The following is a 25,448-nucleotide window of genomic DNA, read 5'->3' on the forward strand; positions in this document are numbered from 1 at the left end:
TTCATGTCAGCTGTTGGCTCAGAGCTTAATTTGAGCCGGTGGTTTCCAGTGCACAGCACCGGCACTTAATTATCAGCACCTATGATGGTCTGCCATGTGGTGGCGATGTTTAATTAGGGGCGAGCATAACAACAGTTATTTGTCAATTCAATATACTGTAAAAATAACTAATGGCAGCACACAAACAATTCCTATAACTTTGGGAGCCTGGAAAAGTCTGAATTGCCACTCTTCATGGAGTGTAATACAAGCACTGCCATTGACAGTGCAGACCGGGCCAATGGGTGGTGCTAGCTGCAGTGGCCTCCTGCAATAGCCCCAGCACTTTCTTTTTTCACAAATTAAGCACTGTGTTATATTGCAGGTTTGCTGTACTTGATACTATCCTTATTTCATTCATTTCCTGATGTTGCCTGCTCATCATCCGGTCCTGAGCAGAGTATGATGTAAAAGACTCCATCCTAGTGAATCCTAATAATATGAAACTTAACATGAGCATCACCTGATTCTTCAGTTAAAGTTAGGGTGACAGCAATATGGATATTTAGTTCTGGATCTGGGTTTCCAGGTGGCACACACCTTTCGTTATGCCAATTTATGCTCAAGAAAACTGTTCAATGTGTCACAATATTTTTGTGTACCAATATTACTTAATATGACCCAGAAGGAAATATTTCAAGAAGAAGCCTTTTCATTTTTCTCCAGTACTGTGAGAGGTCATAGTTAGCCCTGTCATCTTTCATTTTCAGCCATGTGTTGTTTGATCTTTCTGGCGCGTTTGTCAGTGGTTTGGCTATTCAGTGCTGTCAATGTTTAATTTAATTTATGAGTATGTTATAGTACGTGCGTTTGCTTGTGGGTACCTTTATGGCTATTAGTAGCAGACAGAGAATGTACATTCACTGGATGTAATGCCTTTTTGCATCTGCGTGTGCATACAATAATATACTTCCTAACAGTGTGATACCCATGTGCTTTTCTGTGGTTAGCGGAGAGAGAATGGGTGGGATGCAGTTCGCTTCTCTGGACTACTTGGGTAGAGAATACACTTCCAAAAGCTGAGATGGCAGTTTTTTGGGGGTGGACACTGTCTCCACTCTTGTCCCCTGGGACAAATATGAAACTGCGGGGTGCCTCTTCAATTAGATGATTTTGCCTGTGTCTATGGTTGTATTTATCCCCACTGTGCAGTGCAATCGTAACACAGATATTGGTGTTTCCGTCTGTTTTTTTAACCGGACGTGAACCAGGATGTGCCAACGCTCAAACAAACATAACAAAAGTAAACTTTTAGTTTTAAATACAGCATCACCTCCTTTAAGGAAAACGGCTTTATTACAAATAACATAGTTTAGTTTTAAAGGCACTCCGAGACATTTGGATCTGTTGAACCTAGCAGACTACCATCATTATGATGGCCACCAATCAGAGTGAGTCATAATTTGGGACTCACCTCAATGATACTCATAAATTCGTCGGGATTGCGATCTATTCCAAATCAGAATTTTACGAACTGGCCTATTAAAACAAAGCTCGCTTCACAAAATGCTTTACTGGCAGCAGAAATACTGACACAAAAAGTGATCTGTCCCATTTGTGTTGTTTAGGCTTGGTTGATGTTTACCTTATGAGTGGCCTAGCAATTGTGGCATATTACATGTTTGTTATTAGATTTGACCTGTACTTAGATTTGGCCTGTGCTTAGATTTGGCCTGGTGAGGTATATTTGTTTTTCTTGTGTCTATCCATGTGTCCATCTGTGTAGCACTAGTACACTGTTATATTTTGTGGATGGAGTGTGGCCAGTGGCATTTGAGGTTAGGGGCTGAACTCTGAACATTTACTGCTCCTTGTGAGGTTCCTGTACCCCTGCATTTAGTGAATAAACCTATAATTTACTTGGACAATTTCCTGCTTTATCTTCTTGGTACACTTGAGCAGGACACCATATCAGCCCACCACTCCCACCTACGTGTACGAAATTCTGACACTAGTAAAGCCATAGTAAGGTTCATCTACTTCCAGAAGCTTATACAGCGACTAAACCGAAAACGGTGCGCCAAGTATGCTCATGTCTGCCCCTTAGAATGTGGATGGGGATATTGGAAAATAGCACGCTGGTCACATTCACAAAAGCTTTAAGGAAGACGCAGAAATTGAACATTTATCTAAATCTTAATCTAACTAGGTCTTTGGGGATTAACTCAAAGATTCCTGCTGATGGCCATCTACACGAACCCCTACCATAAGCTGTCTCCTTTAATATTATGTGTATCTTTCTCAAATCGTATTGCTGAACTGTTCTGCATATAACATATGTCATGCAATAAAAGTGTTAACCGCTCTGATTTTTCATTGTGAGGTCACGTCTAATAAGTATCATATCATGGCTATTACTTACAACTTTTGACTTGAATCAACGTATTTGTTAAATAAATCAATTACGTGGTGTATGTAAAGGATTTTACACCAAACAATGAACTGCATTTACTTAATCCAAGTTCCATGACTTTGATTCAGGAAATTTCATTGACAAATGTTAACAAGCGGAGCCATGAAAATGTATCTCGTTAGAGAGTAAGAAAGACTCAATCTTGGAACCTGAGGAACATAAAGCTAAAGGATTTGGGTGCTCAAATCCCACCAATCAATGTAAACACTATTATTAGGGGTGGGCGGAATTTGTGTAGTTGCGCCATGCAAAGCTCAGCGAAACAGTAAAAAAACTCTGCGAGCATGCAGAGTTCCGCGAACACGCGGAAATGCTTGTTCCGCCCGTTCGCGATGCTTTTTTCCTGTTCGCGAACGCTGTTTGCGTGCTCTCATTTTGAAAGCGCGAACAAGCAAAAAAGCCCGCGAAGCCGCGGTTCGCCCAATTTTGGGCAATCTCGCGTCCTCCGCGGAACGCAAAATTACCCAAATTCTGCACATTTTGCAAGCGGAACGGAATTTACCGCCCAGGCCTAACTATTATCTTCCTTATAAACGAGATTTGTAGCCGTCACATTTGCCCCGTGGGACAGATAACCAATGAAAGCAATGAAGATCAGATGTTGTGAACGGATACATTTCCATCCCTCTTTCAATATTTTCCATTGGCGTCTGAATAAAGTCTGGGAGGTGCTGAATCTTCAAAACAGTACCTGGAGAGTTTGTAAGAAATCTCTAATACATAACGGGCTGCTTGAAAGAATTAAAAGCTTTTCTCCAAATGCTTAGAAAGAAAACAATCAATCACTAATTCAACTGGACTCAGCGGCGGCCGCTCGATTAGAGCGAAGGATGGCCATCCCCCCCCGCCACCACCAACAAATAAAACGATAATAAAACAGTTTTTAACCCCGTTTTATTATTGTTTTAGTTTGATCCCCTTGACCCACCCCAGGACTCTGACGGGTCATGGGGGCGGGCCTTGGGGATGACACTGCTAGTGGAGGAGTGGTGGGCACTCCCTTCAATGCGCTTGAGGGTTTGCATTGCTGGGGCTGGAGAGAGCAGGCACAGGCTCCCAGTCTGCCTGGGAGCGCAAGTTGCCAGCACTCAGGAGAATCCCGACGCGGTTTTCATGCAGCGTCAGGATTGGCTGCAGTGCAGTCTGGAAGCCTGTACCCAAAGGAAGATCAGAAGAGCGTGATGCGGCAGGTGGCGGCACTGTTCAGGCAAGTTTTTAGAAAATGTTATTTGTTTTTGTCCCCCGAGCCTCCCCTCCATCTCCCTCCTCCGGTCCGGCCCGCCTGCTACTTTGGCAGGGAACGGACCACTTCTATCTGGACATGTAGCAGTTTATCATTTGGCACACGGGTGCTGGTGCAGTCTGCCACAAGGTGGCGCTGTCTCGCTAATTTAGAGAAGACCACAACAACGGACAATATTAATTAGATCTATATTAAAAATGACTATTATCTGCCGCCCAAGCCATTCTTATAACTTTGGGGTTCAGGAATAGTCCAAAATGTCACACTTGTAATAGTGTGATGGTCAGTTGTTGTGTTGTTTCTATCATTGTCAGCATGGCAGGGGTGACGTGTGGTGCAAGCTGCAGTGGCCTCCTGACGTGAGCCCTGGCACTTATTTGTTTTTACAAATTAAGTACTGTCAAAGCAAGATGTGTCATTAGAGTTTCTGTATGAAATGTCAGTGAACTGGACCACATAACTCATAAGAAGTTTACATGTGCACTTAGCCCGTGTTACATCTCTGTGAAGCAGTGGTAAATTCTCTATATCAAAATGAGAGACTGTCCTACCTTTGCACGTTGCCTCTGAGCCCGACCACACACCATTTGGTTGACAGAGCCGGATGCTGCTCCCCACAAGATCAAATCCATTGTGGCACCGAATTCCACAGGCTGCGTCAAAGTGGTTATTGCAGACGTTCTGGATGAAGTAGCCATTCTCTGGGGGATGCAGCTCAGGACAGTGGACCACTAAGTACAGACAGATGACAAAGTTATTAGCAGTGGTTTTCAATCTATCTACAAAGCAAACTTGCTTTTTCTAAAATTCATATGCTAATGCCAAAAGCTCATCAGAGCTTTGGACTTCTTAAAAATGTTTGAAAAAACAGTGTATGGATGTGATGTATTGTTTCTATGAAGTAGAATGAATTAGCTGTATTATAAATCAAATGTCTAGAAGTTGTCTGAATTATCTTGCATTTATCTCTGGATAATTTATAATTCTACCTGATATAATGACTTATCAAATATCTAAATGCTACATTTGGTACAGCTGGAACAACTACAGAGTTAATTCATAAATTGCCACAGATGTGAAATATTTAAAATACATGTCCCAAAATCTACATAGCCTTATTCAGTCCACCATAAAACAGGGTATATTACATGGTAGTGTGGAATCACTGAATAAAAGCCTCCAATTTCCTTATTAAAGGCAAGTTGACATAGCTGCTCAACTGTACTAAGCTATTACATTTGGGTTCTGACTTCAAAACGCCTGCTGCCAGAGCTAGCAGGCATTGTGAAAAGTGAGTCACCAGCTGCCATTTTAAAAAGGAAAATAGGAACTAGCTTTTCCTTCTTCTTATCAGTTTTTCTTCTTAAAAAGAAAGAAAAGTGTTCATCAGAAAGGAGGTATTTATGGGAAAACATTTTTCCATCTTATAAGCCATTACAGGAAAGATAGAATCACTGCATGTTTCTACACAGTCTGAGTCAGAATGGTTTTTAACTTGACTTACATTAAACTGATTTGCAGGAAATCCTCCTTTTCTGAATGGTCACCCCAGATTTCTTTTATCTTTTTCTGCCTGGACTCTATTTTTGCTGAACTTAGAACTCTGTGCACCCTTACCGCTGCTACTCAGGAGTAAAGTGCTGGTGCTCTCCCTTTAAACATGATTAAATTAGCTTACCCCTAATTGCCTTATTTAATTAGAATATAAGTCCCTAGTATATTGTACAGAAAATGTAACCAGGGCCTGAAAGATAAAACCAATCTGATAACTGCAGCATCTATTGTGCCCTCCATAAAGTTGGCCTGGAAAACTTGGCTTTAGATCTACCATGTCTAACCTCACTGTGGCAGCTTAAAACCTGCTGTCACACTTGTCAAAATCCCTTTTTTGACAAGTGGAAACTCATGCTTTTATTAGCTATCAAGCTGCTGCCCACTAAGCGCTTGACCTTAATGAGGTGGGACGACTGCTCCTAGAGCAAGAACAATGGCATGGGTGTGAGAAGTTGTTTTTCTTCCCCTTGCAGATAGACCAGTTAGGGTGGACTCGGGAACTTTACTTGTAGATGGCCCTGCCATTTCAGAATAACATGTAAGGTGAAATCTGAACAAAGCAATCCTTTGTCCCCAAAGTCAGGCTGGCACCAACCCCTGTCGGAGGGGAACTACCCCCAGAACCAGTTTTGAGTAGAGCTGGGCGAACCAACAAATAAAAAAGGGTGAGGTGAGCCAAGGGTCTGGCTTGGTTCTTAGTTCCCTCACATGAGCTGAGCCTTGAAAATGTTTGCTATGTAAATCATACAACAAATATAATGTAAAAGATGATAAAGTCTCTTCAAAAGTCAAACTATATTTCTTTAAAGCGTGGACGCTTTAACATCAATACCCCACATTATAAAACTGCACTGAGAAGTACTTCTTAAAAGTGATAGGTTTGAAACATGAACCTAGAACCACTCCTGTCCCATGCCCACATTGGCGACAGTTCCATTAGTGAATTTAGGTGGCAAGATAGTTGTCATGTGAACCCTGTATGTGTCCCAGATTATTGTTAGCTACATTATCGTCCATTAACACAATATGTTTTAGTACAGTTGGTATTCTGAACTCACGTATTTGAAGGAGATTATGGTATTTGCCCAGAATCACAGGATGTTTTGCTGACTCCGAGATCTGAACCAGATTTGTCAGATCCAAAGTCAGAAGCTCTGGCAGTACATCACATCCTGGGTAGAGGGAGGCCGGCTAGCAGAAGCCCCATGGAAGCTAAGCTTGTTATGGGCTCAAGGTTCCAACACAAGTTTGAGCTGAGCCACAGCCAGCCTTCATGATTGAGCCTGGCTTGAACTTTCAGTGGCTCACCCACCTCTACTTTTGAGTGAACAGCGAGGAGGGGCCTGCTCATTTCCCTGGCCACATCTCTGGGTCAGCACACAGGCTCTGCATAAGGGAGGAAGGGTTTTTCCAGCTTACATTTTAGAAGTAAAGAGCAAAAACCTTAGGTAAATGGCAGAAGCAAGAGAAACAACCTTCAGTACATTTTAATGATTGTATGCTTATTCTCATGATAGGTTGATGCGTAGCCTACAAAGAGACGTGACAGCATGACAATAGCCAAACTACTAGTGAGGGAATTGATCCCAAAATGGGGTTTTCCGACTTCTTAAGAATCAGGTGAAGGTACTCACTTGAAAAGTGAAGTAATTAAGATATTGTGCATGGACTTACAAACTGAGAAGGGATGTCATTGTAGCTACATAAGCATGAGAAGCCATAAATAGAGGTACACTAAGGCCGAAGTTATCAAAAGTGTGCACGGAAACATCACTGAAATTGCCAGATGCTCTTCCACTGTTGAGTCTCAAAAACACACCAAATGAAAAGACAGGACTTTCCCTGCATGAAGTGTTGATGTGAAGAGTAATAAGAATCATGTGCATTCCATCAGCTGCACTGTCAAAAAGTGATGGCAGAGTATTAAATCACAGCAAAGGCCTGGCTGATGTCATTCATTCTATCACTCATGAGGTCAGTTTGGCAACATCATCAACAAAAGAAGAATTGTGCCTCAACCTCAGGCCCAAGAATTGGGTTGTGGTGAACAAGCATGTTCGTAAGTCTTGCCTTGGAGCCGAGGTGGGAAAGACCTTATCAGGTGATCGTTGTTATGAACACTGCTGTGAAATGATTGCAGATGAAGGAGTGATGACCACAGCTACTGAGTCACAATGTCAAGTTTGAGTTTGCTGTGTGGATCAAGATTAGAATCAAGATCAAGTAAAACAAAAGCAAAAAAAAAAATAAAGAAACTCAAAATCAAGGAGTGAAGCTGATAGTTCAAGTTTCTAAAACCCCAAGATGAAATCAGTTTGCAGTGGAATGTGGGATGCAAACCGTTTCAGAGAGACATGTTAAACAAGTGGCAAGCGAAGATGCAGCAGTTGTCACAAGTGGATTTGAAGAACAAAAATGTGCAACAAGGAGCTAAGTAGGTTGAACCTGTGGAGGAAGAAAAAGAGTCTTCAAGAAAGTTTAAAGACCAGCAACAATCAGAGAAGAATTACTGCAAGCAGAACAAGAATTTAATGACAGTGAGAGTAACCAGCTTGTAGGCAAAAGATCAGCAAGGGTAAAAGTATCTAATAAAAAGAATACAGCTCATGAGTGATCATATCTAGATGATGTTGAGTCAGAATTGGAAGTCATCAAGATAATAAATTGTCAATTTATTTTCAAAAAAGAGGGAGAACCATGATGAACTTTTATTTTAAAAAAAATAGAAGATTTCTCTTTGGTTAATTAGAATTTTTGTGCACAGAGTACCATGGTTAGTGTCTGTTTCGTTTTATATACCCTGTCATTTTAATTTTGTACCTATAAAATTAGTGGTTAGATTATTGTTTTGCTTTTTTAGGTAATTTTCATATTAAAAGTATGTCAACTAGCAAGCAAAGATGCTGCTCAAATTTGCAAATAGTTTTATTAGTTACAAAAATAATATTTTTAATTGGCTTACTGTTGTGTGACTTCACCGGGTGGATATGATTCACTTGCTGATGACAGTGAAGAGATTAAGCATTACATATAATAGAACCGAAGAAACAAAAATAGCACATACGGATACATTTCTAAGTAACTTTAAGGAGAATGTTTATTCAAATATTAGTAACTACTATGACTGTACATTTATCTCAACTTCTGTCTCAGAGAGGGTTATCTATTTAGAGCTTCCTCTGACCTATTCTTTATCATGCAATATGTTTTTGTTAAGGTTTTCCTTGGTTGAGAATTCATAGCACCATACCTCATGGACTACAATGTTTCTTTGGGAGAGTACTCACACTGAAGATTTGAAGACTATTTCTAATGATTTTAGATTGATCATGCAACCTAATTTAAAATCTGATGTTAATAAACTTTTGTGTAAATTGAGTGAAGTGTGAATTTATTAGAAAATATAATGAAGGAAAGGTGAGAATTAGTAGAAATTGTGAGGAAATGAGAGAGATTGATTTACAAGAGGCAGAAGAAAAACACAAATATTGAAGAATGCATTCAAGACTGAGAGTGCAGCACTGTTGGATGTGTTTGGTGTTTTGCTGCCTCCTATTGGTGTGCCTTTAAATTATGTGAAAATTAGGAAGTTGTCTACGGCGGTAGACCGCTTAGCTACCAACACTGCTGGAGCTTTAACTCGTATTAACGAATAGCAAATGGCTATAGTTCAATGGTGATGCAAAATTGCCTGGTATAGGACATTCTTCTTGCAAATGTGGGTGGAGTCTGTTGTGTGTTGAGAATTCAACAGTGCTGACTTTTCATACCAAATACCAGCAAGCTTATAACTGATTACATTGGTGATAATACTAATATTTTACATGAAGCAAAGGTTCTTGTAGAACATGGGTTGTGGGAATCAGTTGATGCATAGCTCAGTGAAATTGAAAAGGGTTTTGCAAAGGTTGCTGAATAGTTTGATAGTACTAGAGGGGATGTACTTCAAAAAATCCTAAATCCACTAATTGTTGTTCTAGTTTGTATAATTGATATCATTATTTTATTTTAAATTCTTGAAGCAATCTCTTTCAAAAGGGGTTTAGATTGTGGGTGTGAAAAGAAAGAAAAGGAGGAGAGATTAAATCGATTTGAAGAACATTATGGCTCGTGCTTATGAAAATATTAACATTTTAGAAGAATCGAGACACAAAAAATCCAAAGATGATAAACACTACTTTGAATAATACAATGGGAACTGTGATGATTGATTAATCAACAGAAGGGGTATTTGCTAAATTAGCAAATAATGCTTGGCTTGTGTCCTGAACATTTTCTATCAAAAATGATTTTGCAGCACTTTACGGAACTGTGTTTTGTATACTTGACCAAACTGGGTAGTCCTACAAGAGGCAGTCTTGCAAAAAAATTGTAAGACCTTCTGGGGTATAAATGCAAAAGCAAGTGAAAGCAAAACACCACCAATTGCGTCACCAGTCCCACAAAAGAAATGGGTTGATTACCTATCTGAATTGTACGGAACTAACTCGGCGATCCCTGGTACTATAAAATTCTATATTTTTAGAGCCCTCGACGAGTTCGACCAGCAGGTAACGCAAAGCAAATTGCTCATTATGTAAGGAAAGCGAGAGTCACAGCAGCAATGGGCCCAGAGAGGATTCCCATGAATGTCTTGAAGAACAATATAGAAGGATGGAGTAAATTGCTGGCCCACCTTTTTGCCTATTGCTATAAAACTGGCCATATTCCAAGTTCCTGGTTAGGAAGCATTGTGGTTCCTCTTCTGAAAAAAGGGTCCAGCCTCTCTCCAAGTACCTATCATCAAGTTGCCGTTCTAGACGCTACAGGGAAGATCTTTGTGGCCAGCGTCTTAGACCATCTAAATGACTGGGTCGCGTCCAGGAGAGCTATCCCTGTGGTCCAAGCAGGCTTCGGTCAAAACAATTTTGTGACTGATAACATTGCAATTTTGCAAACTATAATCAATAAATATGTAACCAGTAATTCTCAAGTAGCTTATAGTTTATTTGTCGACTTCTCTACAGCTTTTGATAATGTGGATTGGCCCACCTGTGGAGAAAATTAGTTAAAATGGGAGTCCTGGTAACCTTGCTGAGGCAAATAGTAGCCCGTCACACATCTACATGGTGTAGAGTCCAGATGGGAGTGGATAAGGCACTTACACAGAAGATTCCCACTTGGAATGGTCTTAAGCAGGGATGCCTCCTCGCTCTCATTCTATTCTCTATATTCCTCTGTGACTTACTCGATTGCTTTCTTGAGGTAAACAATTTCCCACCACAAATAGTATCGTAAAAAATCAATTTATTTCCATATTAATGTACGCTAATGGTGTGGCCATCTTTGACCTCACTCCAATCGGTCTTCAGAGAAACATGAAAGCTCTTTTTAAGTATTCATAAAACAACTTTTTAAAAGTAAACATCTCAAAAACAAAAATATTTCCGTTTAGGGAAGGGGAAAAGCCAGATCTTTTGTTTGGCCATTTGGAGAAAACCCAGTGGAGGTAGTATCTACATATATCTACCTGGGGAAAGTATTTTCTCAGTCACTTGGAATTGCTCCTCACTTCCAACTTATCGAATTAAAAGCTGTAGCTCACCTTAGTGCAATAAAAAGATTCTACCTATCTTCGGGGAAGCAGCACTTTACAGCCCTCCTTAGAATTTATCGCACTAAGATTACCCATATTTAAATTTACGCGTTAGAGCATACACCTATAAAAAGGTCGGGTACTCTAAATCTCAAAGAAGGGAAACTACTGCGTAAGATCACATTCACAGGATAAGCTGTACAAGTATTACGACTAGAATTAGAAATAGTCAGTGCATACACAAGAGCCTTGGCAAACCTTTTTAGATGGGCTTATAATCTGATTGGTGCACCTGAAGGCTCATTGAGAGCGCTTTTAAGCCAGGAAACTTTTAAAGCTGGTTCAGGGAAAAACACTTTTAAAGAAAACCTAGAGACTGTTTTGGAGTCTTTAAAATACTCTACTAAACTACTACAGTCTTGGCCACCAGTACCTTTGACATTTTTCCTGAAAAAATGTACCCTGAGATTGAGCTTTGACTCTGATAAGGCACATTTCTCACAGCTATCCCATTATAAGCCGTATATAGTTAGTATAGAAGATAAAGTGAGTCCAAAATATTTTGCATTTTGATGCTGCAATTAAAAGACTTAACCAAATATTGGGGTGGCACACTTGATAAATCAGGCTCTTGTTATCTGTGTGGTGGAGGCGCTCAAGATATGATACATGTCCTTTACGTTTGCCTAAATAAACTCCTGATTGAAGCTCGTAGCCATTTTAAAAATCCTATATGTATTAAATACAATATTTTTAGAACTAATGATTTGATCAAGCTAATAGAAGTCCAACCAGATGAATTTATATGTTATAATTTGTTTACATTTTTTTAAAACCTTTTTACCACTGTTTTAAAGATATTAAATCTATGAATAATCCTATTATCTGTATATACTGTAATTATATATTGTGGATCTCTGACGAGGTCTAAATCAATAAAAATACATTTGAAATTTGAATACTTTACCAAACTAGCCCCAAACTAGGCCTGACTCCGTTTTGAATTTCAAATTCAACCAGGTGGTATTTTCATTTCTCCTCTCATTGCAGGCAGCAATATGTCCTTCCAAATATGACTATTCAAGGTCTTTCCTGTCAGTATTTCAGTAGGTCTGTTAATTCAATAAGTTCATCCCTGTTTTGTGTGTAACTAGATTTGTACTGTCACATCCGATGACATTAGATCAAGAGTATTTTTGTAAGTCTATTCATTCATTCTTTGAGTCTGCCATTGTTTTGTGTGTAACTAGATTTGTACTGTCACATCTGATGACATTAGATCAAGAGGGGACTAATAATTATTTACTATGGGGAAAGGTCTTAGTACTGGTGCATTTAGTTCTGTATTGTGATTGGTTGAGCATTGCACCATTATATTCATTTCATGCTGACTAAATTATTTTCACTATGTATGTTTTGGAGGTGAGCCAAAAATCATATCTTCCTTCTTAGCAACTAGACTCTTGTCAGTCTGGCTCATGCTTAAGAATTAAAATAATTCTGATATTTTTGCTGCATCTGACTAAGCTTTATACTTATTCCCTATTTGCGAATTATCTAGATATATTGAACCTTCTGGGATGCACCTTTAACAAATCTTCATGGTTTCTAGCTTATGTTTTATCTCAAAAAGACTTATTTTATTGATTAAGCTGATTGTTTTATTGACTAATTTGACTTTGCTAGGGGCACATTACCTCATACGTTCTTGAGGCTAACACTGCCCCCAATCCTGCGCTAATGCGTTATCTCATATTTTATCAGATAATCACAGATAGCATTAGTACCCAAATAGGATCATCCTGCAAGATGTTTGACAGGGGAATGCTGCTAACAGCATATGAAGATTTCACCACACCTACTTTTTATACCAGGAGAAGTCTTCATCTCTCTAGGATGGGCCTCAGTGCAGAGCTGCACAGAGCCAACTACCAGGACACAAAGATACTGTTGAAAAGTTTCCAGATCCAGTCTGATGCCTGGGCAATATTCAAAAGGTGAGGAATCTGTGGCTAGAGATCTCTATCAGAAATATGTCTTTTCAAATTCTGCTTTCCTCTTATGTCATCAGGAGTGGCTATTCTTAGTTGCCTAAGGGTACATAGAGGGTGATACGGCACAGCATCGAAGTCCAGACATCAAAGGAGAGGAGCTGTGACTTTGACAGCAACATACGTAGGATCACATCCACCTCAGGTAATACACACCAAGCGTATGTTATCCTCCAACTTCTCTCAGTGTTGGGAATGGCTCATCATTATATCACAATTTACTAATTATAGAATATAATTGCCACTCACGACTATTTGGGATTTTATACATGGCTCAAAACCTATTAGTTCCAATTTTCTAAAGTATTTATCAGTGGAACATATCCTCTTGTGGACATCAAAAAATGAATAAAATAAGAATAATAAAGTGAAAGCAGCAAACCAAGGGGTGTGCCAAGGCTATGAATTACACATCCTAATGAGTAGCAAGTTAAAGCAAGATGGAGGTACAGAACAACCAGGATTTAAGTTGGTTCCAAAAGGATGCATGATTCGATATGCTGTGGAGGGAGCATAGCATGTAATTTGAGAGCATGGCAATCACAAAAGAGAAAGTTCTGGACCAACACATCTTTGGAGCCTTGAGCAGGAAGCGACTGGCTGTTTGAAATGTCTGGTGGACTTTATGCCTTGAGAATCTAGAGCATAAAACCAGTCGCCCAATATAATGCGAAGCCTGATGACAAATGCAAAATATCATAAAAGCAATATGCTTCACAATGAGTAACTGCTTTCCTATTGATGATAGTGGGTTATGTAAGTTCTCAAACTCTCTCACTTCTTGGACCCTAAATATTGGCCTTAGATTACCTGCAACAACACATTATCTGCTTGCCCACATATAAGAGGCCGACAAATGTCTGTACTAGGGTTTTGCATTCCATTCAAATTCCATGAAATTAACTTCAGCCCGATTTAGTTTCCAGACAATGATGGTATAAAGTGAACGTGTTTAGAAGTTTCTTCAATTTGCTATCATATGCAAAAAGTATAAAACCCACTATAATGTTGTTAATTTGTTTCAGGTTCCTGACCCAAACATCCACCTTACCCTCACCTTGTTCCAACCCAGTTCTCTGTGATCTCCACCCCATGTACCACATAAATTACAAATACAAAAGAATAGCAAAATTGTAGCAAGAAAAAGATTACTAGACGCACTCCACGTCTACTATATTATTCATTTTTGTGGGCTAGTTCTATGACCTTGTGCACTGTGCCAGGGAGTGTTTTTGTTCAGCTTACAGTAAGGGCCTACTTTAGTGTGGTCTTGAAAACTTGATTTTTCTGGTAGACTACTTTAATCCATGCTGAGTTCTAAAGAACCATTTGTTTTCCACTATCACTTTATCTTTGCTTTCTTTGTTTGGATTTTACCTAGAATAATAATTTCCTAATGAGAATGTTCCTGGGGTAGGTAAATATTTTCGGAGCTTAAATGGCTTTTGGGTTCACCTGAAAAAAAACGGAATGCACCCATATAATCCCTGTACTGAAAGTCAATACACAAAGCTCTCTAAATGCGGCAGTGAAGACTTTAGCTATGTATTTAGCAGCTTTCAATCCTTAAGGGCCTTATGATAGCCCATAAATTCATAACTTTTAAAGTTGTTCTCCATATTATCTCGGATCATCATTCTACAGAGAGCAATCACATTATGATGCTGTTGATTGTCCATTGAGTGACATTGACAATATCTCTGAAGTTACTCTTTCTTCCATTTTTTTGTCACATAGACAATAAATGCTATTTTCTTTCAGGTGACGGACTCTGCCTGATGATCAAGGAATAACAGTCGTTATTTAAGCATTGTAAGGACTATATCTCCTCTCTGATGGCTTCTTGCCCACTTGCCCCATGAATATCTGGTCAGAAAGAGCAGAAAGTACTATGGCAAAATTCACAGACTGGGTGGTTGCAGTACCATCCTTTCTTTTGCCCTAATGTGCATATCAGACCTCTTCTTAACTCCCTCTGTTAGAAATTGGTTTAGTTGATGTGAGAAGTTTGCCTGGTATATGCTGTCCACTAATTAAAGTGGGCACCTTGCACCAGTCCAAATAACCCTTATGATGATTTAAGAGGTCAAAGATAACCTTAGAAAGCTATCCAAGCGGTAGCTGTGGAGAGCAGCTTTCAGGCTTAGTTTTGAACAGAGGCGTAGCTAGAGCTTGGGGCGCCCGGGACTATACCTCAGATTGCCGCCCCTGGGGTGGAGGGGTGCTGGGGAAAAAGGACGACGAGCACTTGATAGAGGTGCGAGAGATACGTAGTATCACCGCTAATAGTTCTTCATCATACGCACTGTCGGGCTCTCATATCACCATTGATCAGTGAAATCTCAGGCTGTGCAACTCCTTTAAACCTATCAGCCACTCATGGCTTTAAGCAGAGCAGCTCATAAAACTGACTTTGCAATGGATATCTAATGGGCACTATAATCAGCTCCTTAAATTTCAAGGCAAAAGCATGGATCAATATCTTAATAATGCTCAAAGTGTGAACAAAAATATATACACCTTTCTCAATAAGGGCCATAAAAAAAACCCTAAAGATAATCCATGCCAGCAATGCAGTTCCTGTTTACAGCACAGAACACCGTGTCAACGATGCAGATGTTTACAGTTCATCTTCATAACATCTTTTATTACATGAGAGGATTTTCTATTTTTCGATTTATGAGCTATATCGTTCCTAGACAACAAATTAACTTCTATTCAAATAAGAAGGCATCCTGTACATTTCTTCTGACTAATAGAATTGAGTCTACACACTTTTGTTTTAAAATAAGATTGAAGTAGAACATAAATAAGTCCCACAGGACTATTGATGGTATATAATACAATTACCCTGCTTCTCGTTGGCATATAGGGTTCTCCATGTCCTGTTCACACAGAAACAGAATAGGGGCAGCTCTGGGGATTATAAAGTTGCATACTGCTTATGGTGCATCTTTTACATGAGATCTCTATCATTGTGTATATGTGGAAGAATACTACTGGATAAGCTCAGAGACACCACTGCCTGCTACTGTACTGGGTGAAAGATAGGGCAAACAGACTGGGGTCAGCACTAGGGAGTACTGTGTGTGCATGCTACTTATGGAGCATGCTCTGCATGAGATCTCTCAAAACAAGGGTACCATTTAGTGTGTATGGAAAAATGCTACTGGCTAAGCTCTGAGACACTCCTGCCTGCTGCTGCCCTTGGAGAAAGAAGGTTCACACAGAATGGGAGTATGCCTCTAAATAAGAGTGTCAAGGTAGAGGAGGTACCATCTAGTATGTATGGGATAATGATAATGGCAAGGCTGAGAGACATCCCTAACTATTACTACCCTGATACAAAGAAGATGGAAAAAGAATGGGACATCATAGGGGAGTCGTGTGTGTGTGTGTACAGCATATGGTGCACACCTCTACATGAGTTCTCTCACAGCAGAGGTACCATCTAGTATGTATGGAATTACATACATTATTGTGCTTTATGCATCATCATGCATTCATTGGAAATGCATGATAATTAACTTTCTCCAGTGCATTTTCAACACCCTACCCTTTGTCAGACACAGTCCCACCTTCTTTACATGTGCTGCCCCACCACACTTAGTCTCAACAAACATGGTGCCTCGAAAGCAGATCAGAATTGAAGGCGCTATGACATAGTGTGCCTAATAGGGAATCTTGTGTGAAACATACCTCATCAGTAACAAACATCTTATCTAACACCCAGAATGCCCAAAGGCTTGAATGCTTGCTTTACAACTGCAGATGTTACAGTCTGCATTTAAAAAGGACTCCATTAATCCCTGCTCCTAAAGCAAAACATTTCCACATCTTCAAAATCACACATCCAGACACAATGAATCATACGTTTGTGAATTAGCGCATAGAAAATGTTACATAAGGCAAAGAAGAACAAAAGGTGTAAGATTCACATGCCACCCATGCTGGTAGGCACTTTTTAAGAGTGCTTGGTCTGGAGCAGGACATACTCAGAACATAACACAGTGTTTAGGATCGACTCTAATAAAAATGTATTTCTACCCAAACAAACCTTTCTTAGCAACATCAAAATAGAAAGACTGGGAAAAAACACATCACTTTCTAACATGTACCATGCAGCTCTTGGATAGCAGTTCATAGCTCACTGTTCTAGATTACGAGTGTAACTTATGAACTACACAGTAACAACAGAATCTCTGTGACAAAAGCAGTAACCCACTGAGCTGTGCCCATTAAATATTATTCTTTGATATGCATGGCACAGGTCCTTTGCAGCAGGCGTATGACAGTCTTGCCAAGTAACACGCATCAGGGGTTGGGCTAAGGCATTTTAGTACTAAAAACACACATATACTTCTGCCCTGCAGCTTAAATACATTTGCACCAGGCCCGGCCCTCCACCTGATTGTCTGGTGTCACCGCAGAACATAAACACAGCCAGGATCCCGCACTTCTGTACCATCAACAGAAAGCCTGCAATGATAATCCCAGCCAGTGGCTGAATTTTGGTTTGTTTTCCTGTTACCATGCTCACCATGCAAACAGCATTGTGAGACTCTCACAGCGTGCTCTCTATGATTGTGCTGCTGGCAGGCAGCTGGCACTGGAACAGTGTGGGGGGATTTTTCTTCTGTGAACAGCCCCGATTCTGGCCTATGGACAGTTTGCCTAAAGATAGCAAGCAACTTAGCCATCACCAGAGCCTGGCCTTCGATCACAAAGGGGTCCCTGTAGACCGTCCAGTGGGCGGTGGCGGGCGCAGTTTAAAGGGGGCTCTGCTAGCTAGTACTTAGGAACACCTAGTGTAACAGCAAGAGACAGTGACTAAGAAGGTCAAAGAGTAGCCTTGCCTGGCAGGCCTTGGGCCTGTAGGTAACCTCAGCAATGTCTGCACACCGGTCCACCACACTGAGTTTCACCACGCACTTTGCAGGCTTTGCCCGGCAGCACCTTCAGGATACTACAGGTGAGTCCAGCACACCTGATCACTAGACTGACTTGAGTGCTGCAGCTGGGGCAGTACCAGGCCAGACGAGGGGGAAAAGGGTTGGAGGACAAAATAGGTTTATTCAGTCACTAGTTTTGATTGTCTTCACCTTCAAGTAACCGCATTCAAAATAAAGGCACACTGTATGTTTAAAGATAAATCCAAGTTAAAGTAATCAGTAGGAAATGCATTCGTTTGCATTATGAAATCTTATAGATTAATTCCGTCACTGCAGATGAATGTAACTAGAAAGTAAAGGAACAGATTTTTGGCTGGCAGGGAGGTAAGGAGTGGTTGTTAACAACTTTTGTATTTAGAGTGCTACGATGTCCAAGCTTATGACTTAGAGCACAATGAATATACAACTCATTATTTTAACACAGTATAAAGTGTTTTTGAAGTGTTACGTTTCCTATGGAATATCACTCATAATTACTGCAAACATGGAATGGGGAACAACCTTTACAACGCAACTTTTACAACCACTACACTTACAACGCATTTTTTACAACGCAACATCCACTACAACGCATTCCATTACATCGCATGACACTACAACGCATTTTTAAAAACTACCTTTACAACGCATTCCATTACATCGCATACTACCTTTACAACGCATACCATTACAACGCATAATATTACACTACACTATCCAACACTTACCCTACTGTTGCACCCCCTGGAGTTAGAATAGTAATTTTTACCCCTATACTATCCAACACTTACCCTACTGTTGCACCCCCTGGAGTTAGAATAGTAATTTTTTCCCCTATACTATCCAACACTTACCCTACTGTTGCACCCCCTGGAGTTAGAATAGTAATTTTTACCCCTATACTATCCAACACTTACCCTACTGTTGCACCCCCTGGAGTTAGAATAGTAATTTTTACCCCTATACTATCCAACACTTACCCTACTGTTGCACCCCCTGGAGTTAGAATAGTAATTTTTACCCCTATACTATCCAACACTTACCCTACTGTTGCACCCCCTGGAGTTAGAATAGTAATTTTTTCCCCTATACTATCCAACACTTACCCTACTGTTGCACCCCCTGGAGTTAGAATAGTAATTTTTACCCCTATACTATCCAACACTTACCCTACTGTTGCACCCCCTGGAGTTAGAATAGTAATTTTTACCCCTATACTATCCAACACTTACCCTACTGTTGCACCCCCTGGAGTTAGAATAGTCATTTTTACCCCTATACTATCCAACACTTACCCTACTGTTGCACCCCCTGGAGTTAGAATAGTAATTTTTACCCCTATACTATCCAATACTTACCTTAAATGCAATGTAATATTATGCGTTGTAATTGTATGCGTTGTAAAGGTAGTATGCGATGTGATGGAATGAGTTGTAAAGGTAGTTTTAAAAAATGCGTTGTAGTGTCATGCGATGTAATGGAATGCGTTGTAGTGGATGTTGCGTTGTAAAAATTGCGTTGTAAGTGCATGCGTTGTAAAAGTATGCGTTGTAACGTCATACATCCACATGGAATGTCACATCAGCAATGCTAATACGAGGCAGCTACGATATTAACCCACTGGGCTACCTTACACAGGTGAAAACTGCCACTAGCTGAAACTCCCATCTCTCTCCAGCAGGTAAATTATTCACCAGAGTTAACTTGACACTTTGTTTGTTGCCCAAAACTGCTCAATATACAAGGAACGTTCTACTGCTTTAAACACAACTAAGGGTGTGCTGTGAAGGGGATGCTGTGAAGGGGGTGCTGTGAAGGGGCTGCTGTGAAGGGGCTGCTGTGAAGGTGGTGCTGTGAAGGGGATGCTGTGAAGGAGATGTTGTGAAGGGGTGCTGTGAAGGGGATGATGTGAAGGGGATGCTGTGAAGGGGATACTGTGAAGGGGATGCTGTGAAGGGGGTGCTGTGAAGGTGATGCTGTGAAGGGGATGTTGTGAATGGGGTGCTGTGAAGGGGATGTTGTGAAGGGGGTGCTGTGAAGGGGATGCTGTGAAGAGGATGCTGTAAAGGGGGTGCCTTGAAGGGGATGCTGTGAAGGGTGTGTGGGGGTGCTGTGAAGAGCGTGCTGTGAAGGGGATGCTGGGAATGGTTGCTAAAGTGCTTGCTTAAAATTCTTCAGTTTTGCATATCGCACTGCTTGTGAAGTTTAGATAAATAAGGCATGACATTGTCAGCCAGCTGATTGTGTACCGGTACTTTCCACCCCTCTTTAGATTCCAGTACATCTGCAGCAGACATGAGCACTCGCCTGACCCTAGCCACAGGGGACGTTCTCGACGACCCCAGACGTGCTGGACGCAGTCCTCGAGACGTCCCTCCCTGGCCCTGACACTCTCACTGTAGTGAGCCGTCTGCCACTAGAACACTTTGATGCATGTTACAGCCTCTGGGCCGGCCTCGGTCCGGAGGTAATAAAGGTGCAACCAAGGCTCGTAGTCGACTGCACGTAAACGTACACGCTGTCCAGTGTCTGTCCATGTTCCTGCGCCTGTGGCCTGTTATGGAAAGGCGCCCATACACCCAGGGGCACTTTACACTCACCAACTGTCTACAGCCCGCCTCGGCTCTCCCTCGCATGGAGTCTGTGGTGTCTGTGGTATGCTCACAATTTGTTCACAGGGAATCCAAGAACCGACTGAGTGAACTACACTGCTACAAAACTGCAAAATAATGTTCCATTACCGAAGAGAAGAATATTTACATGTGCAGGCCCATTTAAAACACTTCCCCTGTTACTGTGAAGGTTTGTTCCCATGTCCCTGCAACACACTCTCTCTCAACACATGACACAAAAAGCACTTCTATTCAGTGCGGTGTCCTCCTTTCCCTAACCTCACCCCCAGAGTGACACGCATTTTATCTTTTTAGAAGTGACACCTCCAAAAACAGTGTATAAACTAGGGTAAAAACTTACTTGCTGTTGCTTGAATCTCCCAACGATCGGCACGCACCACAAGGGGAATCGAAAGTAAAAGTATTACTCTCACACGACCTGCCCCCATCCAGACGCCCGAGGTCCAACCAAACATGAAGGTACAGTACACTTTTAAAATAAGCTCAGGTGGTGCATGCAATGCAGTAGCATTTACACACACTTGCCAATCAAGGCGTAGTTATGCTGCGCAGTGCACTTCATGTCCAATCACTAATCAGGGCTGGCTGCCAAGGATGATTTAGTGTCGTGTTGATTACGATACTGCTGAGGCACCGCCCCAGCTTGTAAAAATGCGCACAACGTGACAACGGGCCAATAAATGCCCAAAGAGTAGCTGTACGCAATTTGGGGTTTTTCCCGCACAAATGGGAATAATGTCGCCTATTTGTGCGGGAAATAACCCAATCTGGCAGCACTGGTTGCGACGGCCTTTATAATTTATTTGGGGACACTGACACTACTGTGATTGACAGTAGTGTCAGTGAGTGTCCCCAAATAAATTATAAAGGCCGCCGCAATGGAGCACGAGTGCCGCGCGGCCACCCCCAAATAGTTCCGCCTGGGGCGGACTGCCCCCCCTAGCTACGCCGCTGGTCTTGAAGTAATGTTGAGCAGCTTGTTTTGCCAGAATGCAGTCTTATTGTGTTGGTTAAATGAAAGGAAAACCACACAGTTGTTATAAGAACATATATTTATTGTTATAACACCTTAAATACCTCACAGTATCTGCTACACGCAGATAAACACAAACCACACAATACTGTAGCACAGAAACAATCGTAAGTAGCACTAATACACAGTGGGCTCCAGGGGGAGACCAAACCATATACTAAAATAGTGGTATAAGAACGACGACTCGAGTCAAGACAGTGTCTAGAGGATGTAGAATTGCTGGGACCCCAAGGAACCACCTCAGGTGAGTAAATTGGGACCCCACAGAGGACGGGTGCAGTGTTGGACCACGACCGTGTGCTACGTATAATTCAATGGGAGAGTCGTGGTTGCAGTTTCAGGACCCGATTCACAGAAGTAACTTAAGACAAATTCCTAAACTTACTACTTTTGGTATTCACAGAAGGCATTTAGTAGTAGTAAAGTTAGGATTTTGTCTTAAGTCTGTCTTAAGTCTGTCTTAAGTATGTCTTAAGTATGTCCTAAGTTTGTCTTAAATCGGGCCCTCAGTGTTTAAGGACTCTTCCCAGTGGATTACGAGGAAACCCTTTAGAACATAGAAGGTTGGAGAGCCATCCCACCCGTGGATACCAAAGTACCAGAGTTACATATCCCAGGGAAGCCTGGTACATAGTGTCAAAGTGGCGTCAGAAACCACAGTTGTTCTCAATGGGAGTCTTCAAAGAAATGCCACTGCTGGAAAGAAGAAAAGTGTCTGGTGGAACCCACAGGTGAATTCTTGAAGGATGGAACCTGAAAGCAGAGGCGACAGAGTCTGGGTCACTCAGGAGTGACCAGGGGCTCGGTAGACGAATGTCCCCTGATGTCGGGTGCTTCAGGTGTGAAGAAGGAGACCTTGACTCTGCAGCCACGGGAACCAGGAGACTTCGAAGATGACCAGGAGCCAGTTACGAGCTGTCCCACTAAGGATGTCAAGTGCTGAGGAGTCGGTGTCTGGCGGGAGCACCAAAAAGCCTTGGCAACGGCAACCCACGAAGAAGTTTGAAGAAGGTCACGGTCTGGCCCAGCAGGGACCAGAGGACTCACCACAGCAATGGGAGTCAGGGCAGGCCTGGAGCAACCAGGGTAGCCCAAGAAAATCAGTGCTGTCCCTCAAAAGGACCCACAGGCCAAAGACAAAGGAGTCGTGAGGGGACCTCTAGCAGTTCCACAAAGTATCTGCCAGAGTCTGTTGTACAAAATGTGCACAGAGATTGGGGTTATTGATAGCCTTATGCATGAAGTTGGGGAACACCAACAAGCATATACACTTGCAAAGGTACGTGGTGCACTGTGGTTTGAGTTATGCGGTTCCCACGAGGGGTGCTGGCCTCAAACTCGGTGAGACGGCAGCTCAACCTCAAGGAACATACCTCCAGTCTTGCTGGAGCCTTCGGAGTCCACAGGAGCTCAGGATCAGCAGACCGATCAGTTGTGTTATGGTGCCTGCGAATGCAGGGAAGTGACTCCTTCATTCCAAGGGAGATATTTCAGTTGTTCTTGATGCTCCACAGGTCCTGCACGGAGCCTGTATGGTGCACAGGCACAGACGATGCTTTGGACGGAGAGGGAGATGAAGTCGGGCCCAGTCAAAGTCCAGCGAAGCCCAGAGTGTCCAGACGATCCACGGTCAGTGGTTTCTTGATCAAAATCTTGTCCATGTTGAATCTAGGCTACTACAGCCAGGTAAGCCCTTTTGTACCCACGGGAGAGGGTTAGATAGATTCAGGGGACCCTCCCAGAGGAGGGTCAGGACAGTGGGGAGGATACTCCCATGTCCATTTTCCAGTTTCACGCCAGAGCAGGGTCCAATGGCTCCCAGAACTGGTTTGAGCTGCACTATGCACAGGGACAGCAAATGTGCCCCTCGTGCAGACTTTCAGGAACTTTGGAAGTGCACCCATTCGGCCAAAATTCACTACATCCTGTCTGGGAGGTGGTCACACCTCCCTGTGACAGGATTCCTATTGTCCTACCTTCCCCTGCTCGAGCTTGGTCAGCAGCAGCAGCGCAGAAGTGTGTCTCTGGTCGGCAGCAACAATTTTGGGCACCTGAGGCAAGAAGGCTGGCACCGAAAAGACCAGTGACCCCACGAAGCTCGCTTCAGAAGGGTGTAATCATACCTCCCACACCGGTTACCGGTGTGGAGGTATGATTACAGGGTGTTTGATACCAAACACAACATGTTTTTTTCAGCCATTTTCGAGATACCATTTACCGCGAGGTTATATTGCACCTCTACCTAAATGTCTGGCTGTGTCATAGACAACCCGGGATAATGGTCTCCGAAGGCTGCAGAGGGGCTCTGCACATGCAGGGGCACCCTCCCACATAAAACCCAGCACCCTGCAGGATCCCAGTCAGACTAGTCAAAAACAGTGTAACATCCAGCAAAAAGTGGGGGTAACCATAAGGAGCAGATCCTACTTTCCTACACAACCCCCCCCCCCAAAAAACGTAAGGAGATGAGACTAACCTTGCCCAGTTGAGTCTTCATTTTCTAAGAGGAAATATCTGGAGAGTCCATCTGCATTGGCATGGTTACTACCAGGTCTCTGTTCCACTGTATAGTCCATCCTCTGTAGGGAAATGGACCACCTCAAAAGTTTGGGGTTTTCACCCTTCATCTGTTTTAGGCATAAGAGGGGCTTATGGTCTGTGTGAACAATGAAGTGAGTGCCAAACAAGTATGGCCTCAGCTTCTTCAGAGCCAAAACCACAGCAAAGGCTTCCCTCTCAATGGCTGACCAACGTTTCTCTCTGGGGGTCAACCTTCTGCTAATAAAAGCTACCGGTTGATCCTGACCCTCGGCATTAAGTTGTGACAACACAGCCCCTACCCCCAACTCAGATGCATCTGTTTGGACAATGAATTGTTTGGAATAGTCAGGACTTTGCAGAATGGTAGCAGTGCACATGGCCTGCTTGAGATCATCAAATGCCTTCTGACAGCTAACTGCCCTCTGAACTTTCTTGGGCATTCTCTTTGATGGAGTCACTATAGACCCTTACCCTTTTACAAATCTTCTGTAATACCCAGTCAGGCCCAAGAAAGCTCTGACCTGAGTCTGGGTAGTGGGAGCAATCCAGTCCATGATGGTCTGGATTTTGATCTGCAATGGTTGAACCTGGCCTCCACCCACAAGCTGGCCCAAGTACACAACCTTACTCTGCCCTATCCGGCACTTAGCGGCCTTGATAGTGAGATCTGCTTTTTGCAGAGCCTCCAAAACATTCTTCAGGTGGACCAGGTGATCCTCCCACGTGGAGCTGAAGACAGATATATCATCAAGATATGCACTATAGGTTTCCGGGCCTGTAAGGACTTTATTCACCAGCCTTTGGAATGTGGCAGGAGCAATCTACAAACCAAAGGGCATTACAATAAATTGATAATGCCCACTAGGGGTTGAGAATGCTGTTTTGGGTTTGGCATCCTCAGCTAGTCTGATTTGCCAATTTCCAGAAGAGAGGTCAAATGTGCTCAAGAACTTGGCTGAGGCCAAAGTGACAATGAGTTAATCTGCCCTAGGAATAGGGTTAGCATCCGTGCTAGTGACTGCATTGAGCCCCCTGTAGTCCACACAAAACCTCATTTGTCCTTTACCACCCTGGGTATGAGTTTTGGGTACCAGGACCACTGGACTAGCCCAAGGGCTATCTGAGGGTTCAATCACTCCCAATCCCAGCATCTTTTGGACCTCAGTCCTGATGCAATCTCTGGCATGGTCAGGCTGCCTGTAAATCTTATTTTTAACAGGTAGGCTCTCACCTGTGTCCACTTCATGGGTACACCAGGTGGTCGGACTAGGAGTCAAAGAAAACATGTGTCTGTATTGATTGGGACCTTCCTACGATCAATCTGCTGTTGCTCAGTGAGGCTGCATGCCAAGGTTACGCCATCTACTGAACCATCATCAGGGTTCTGTGAGAGGAGATCAGGGCGTGGGTCACTCTTTTCCTCCTGTCCCTCATC

The 25,448-nt window shown here is 42.3% G+C and overlaps 1 protein-coding gene across 5 annotated transcripts in view; it reads right to left on the bottom strand.

The window, feature by feature from the left end:
- SVEP1 (sushi, von Willebrand factor type A, EGF and pentraxin domain containing 1) overlaps window positions 1-25,448 on the bottom strand; it is a 1,063,460-nt gene that overhangs the window by 634,781 nt on the left and 403,231 nt on the right. For all 5 annotated transcript variants that reach the window (XM_085641350.1, XM_085641349.1, XM_085641348.1 and 2 more), the window contains exon 5: window positions 4,247-4,426. In XM_085641350.1, the coding sequence (XP_085497476.1) occupies window positions 4,247-4,426 (180 nt within the window). The remainder of the gene's footprint in view (window positions 1-4,246; window positions 4,427-25,448) is intronic.

Source organism: Triturus cristatus, chromosome 2_2, assembly GCF_964204655.1.
Source record: "Triturus cristatus chromosome 2_2, aTriCri1.1, whole genome shotgun sequence".
Taxonomy (NCBI): domain Eukaryota; kingdom Metazoa; phylum Chordata; class Amphibia; order Caudata; family Salamandridae; genus Triturus; species Triturus cristatus.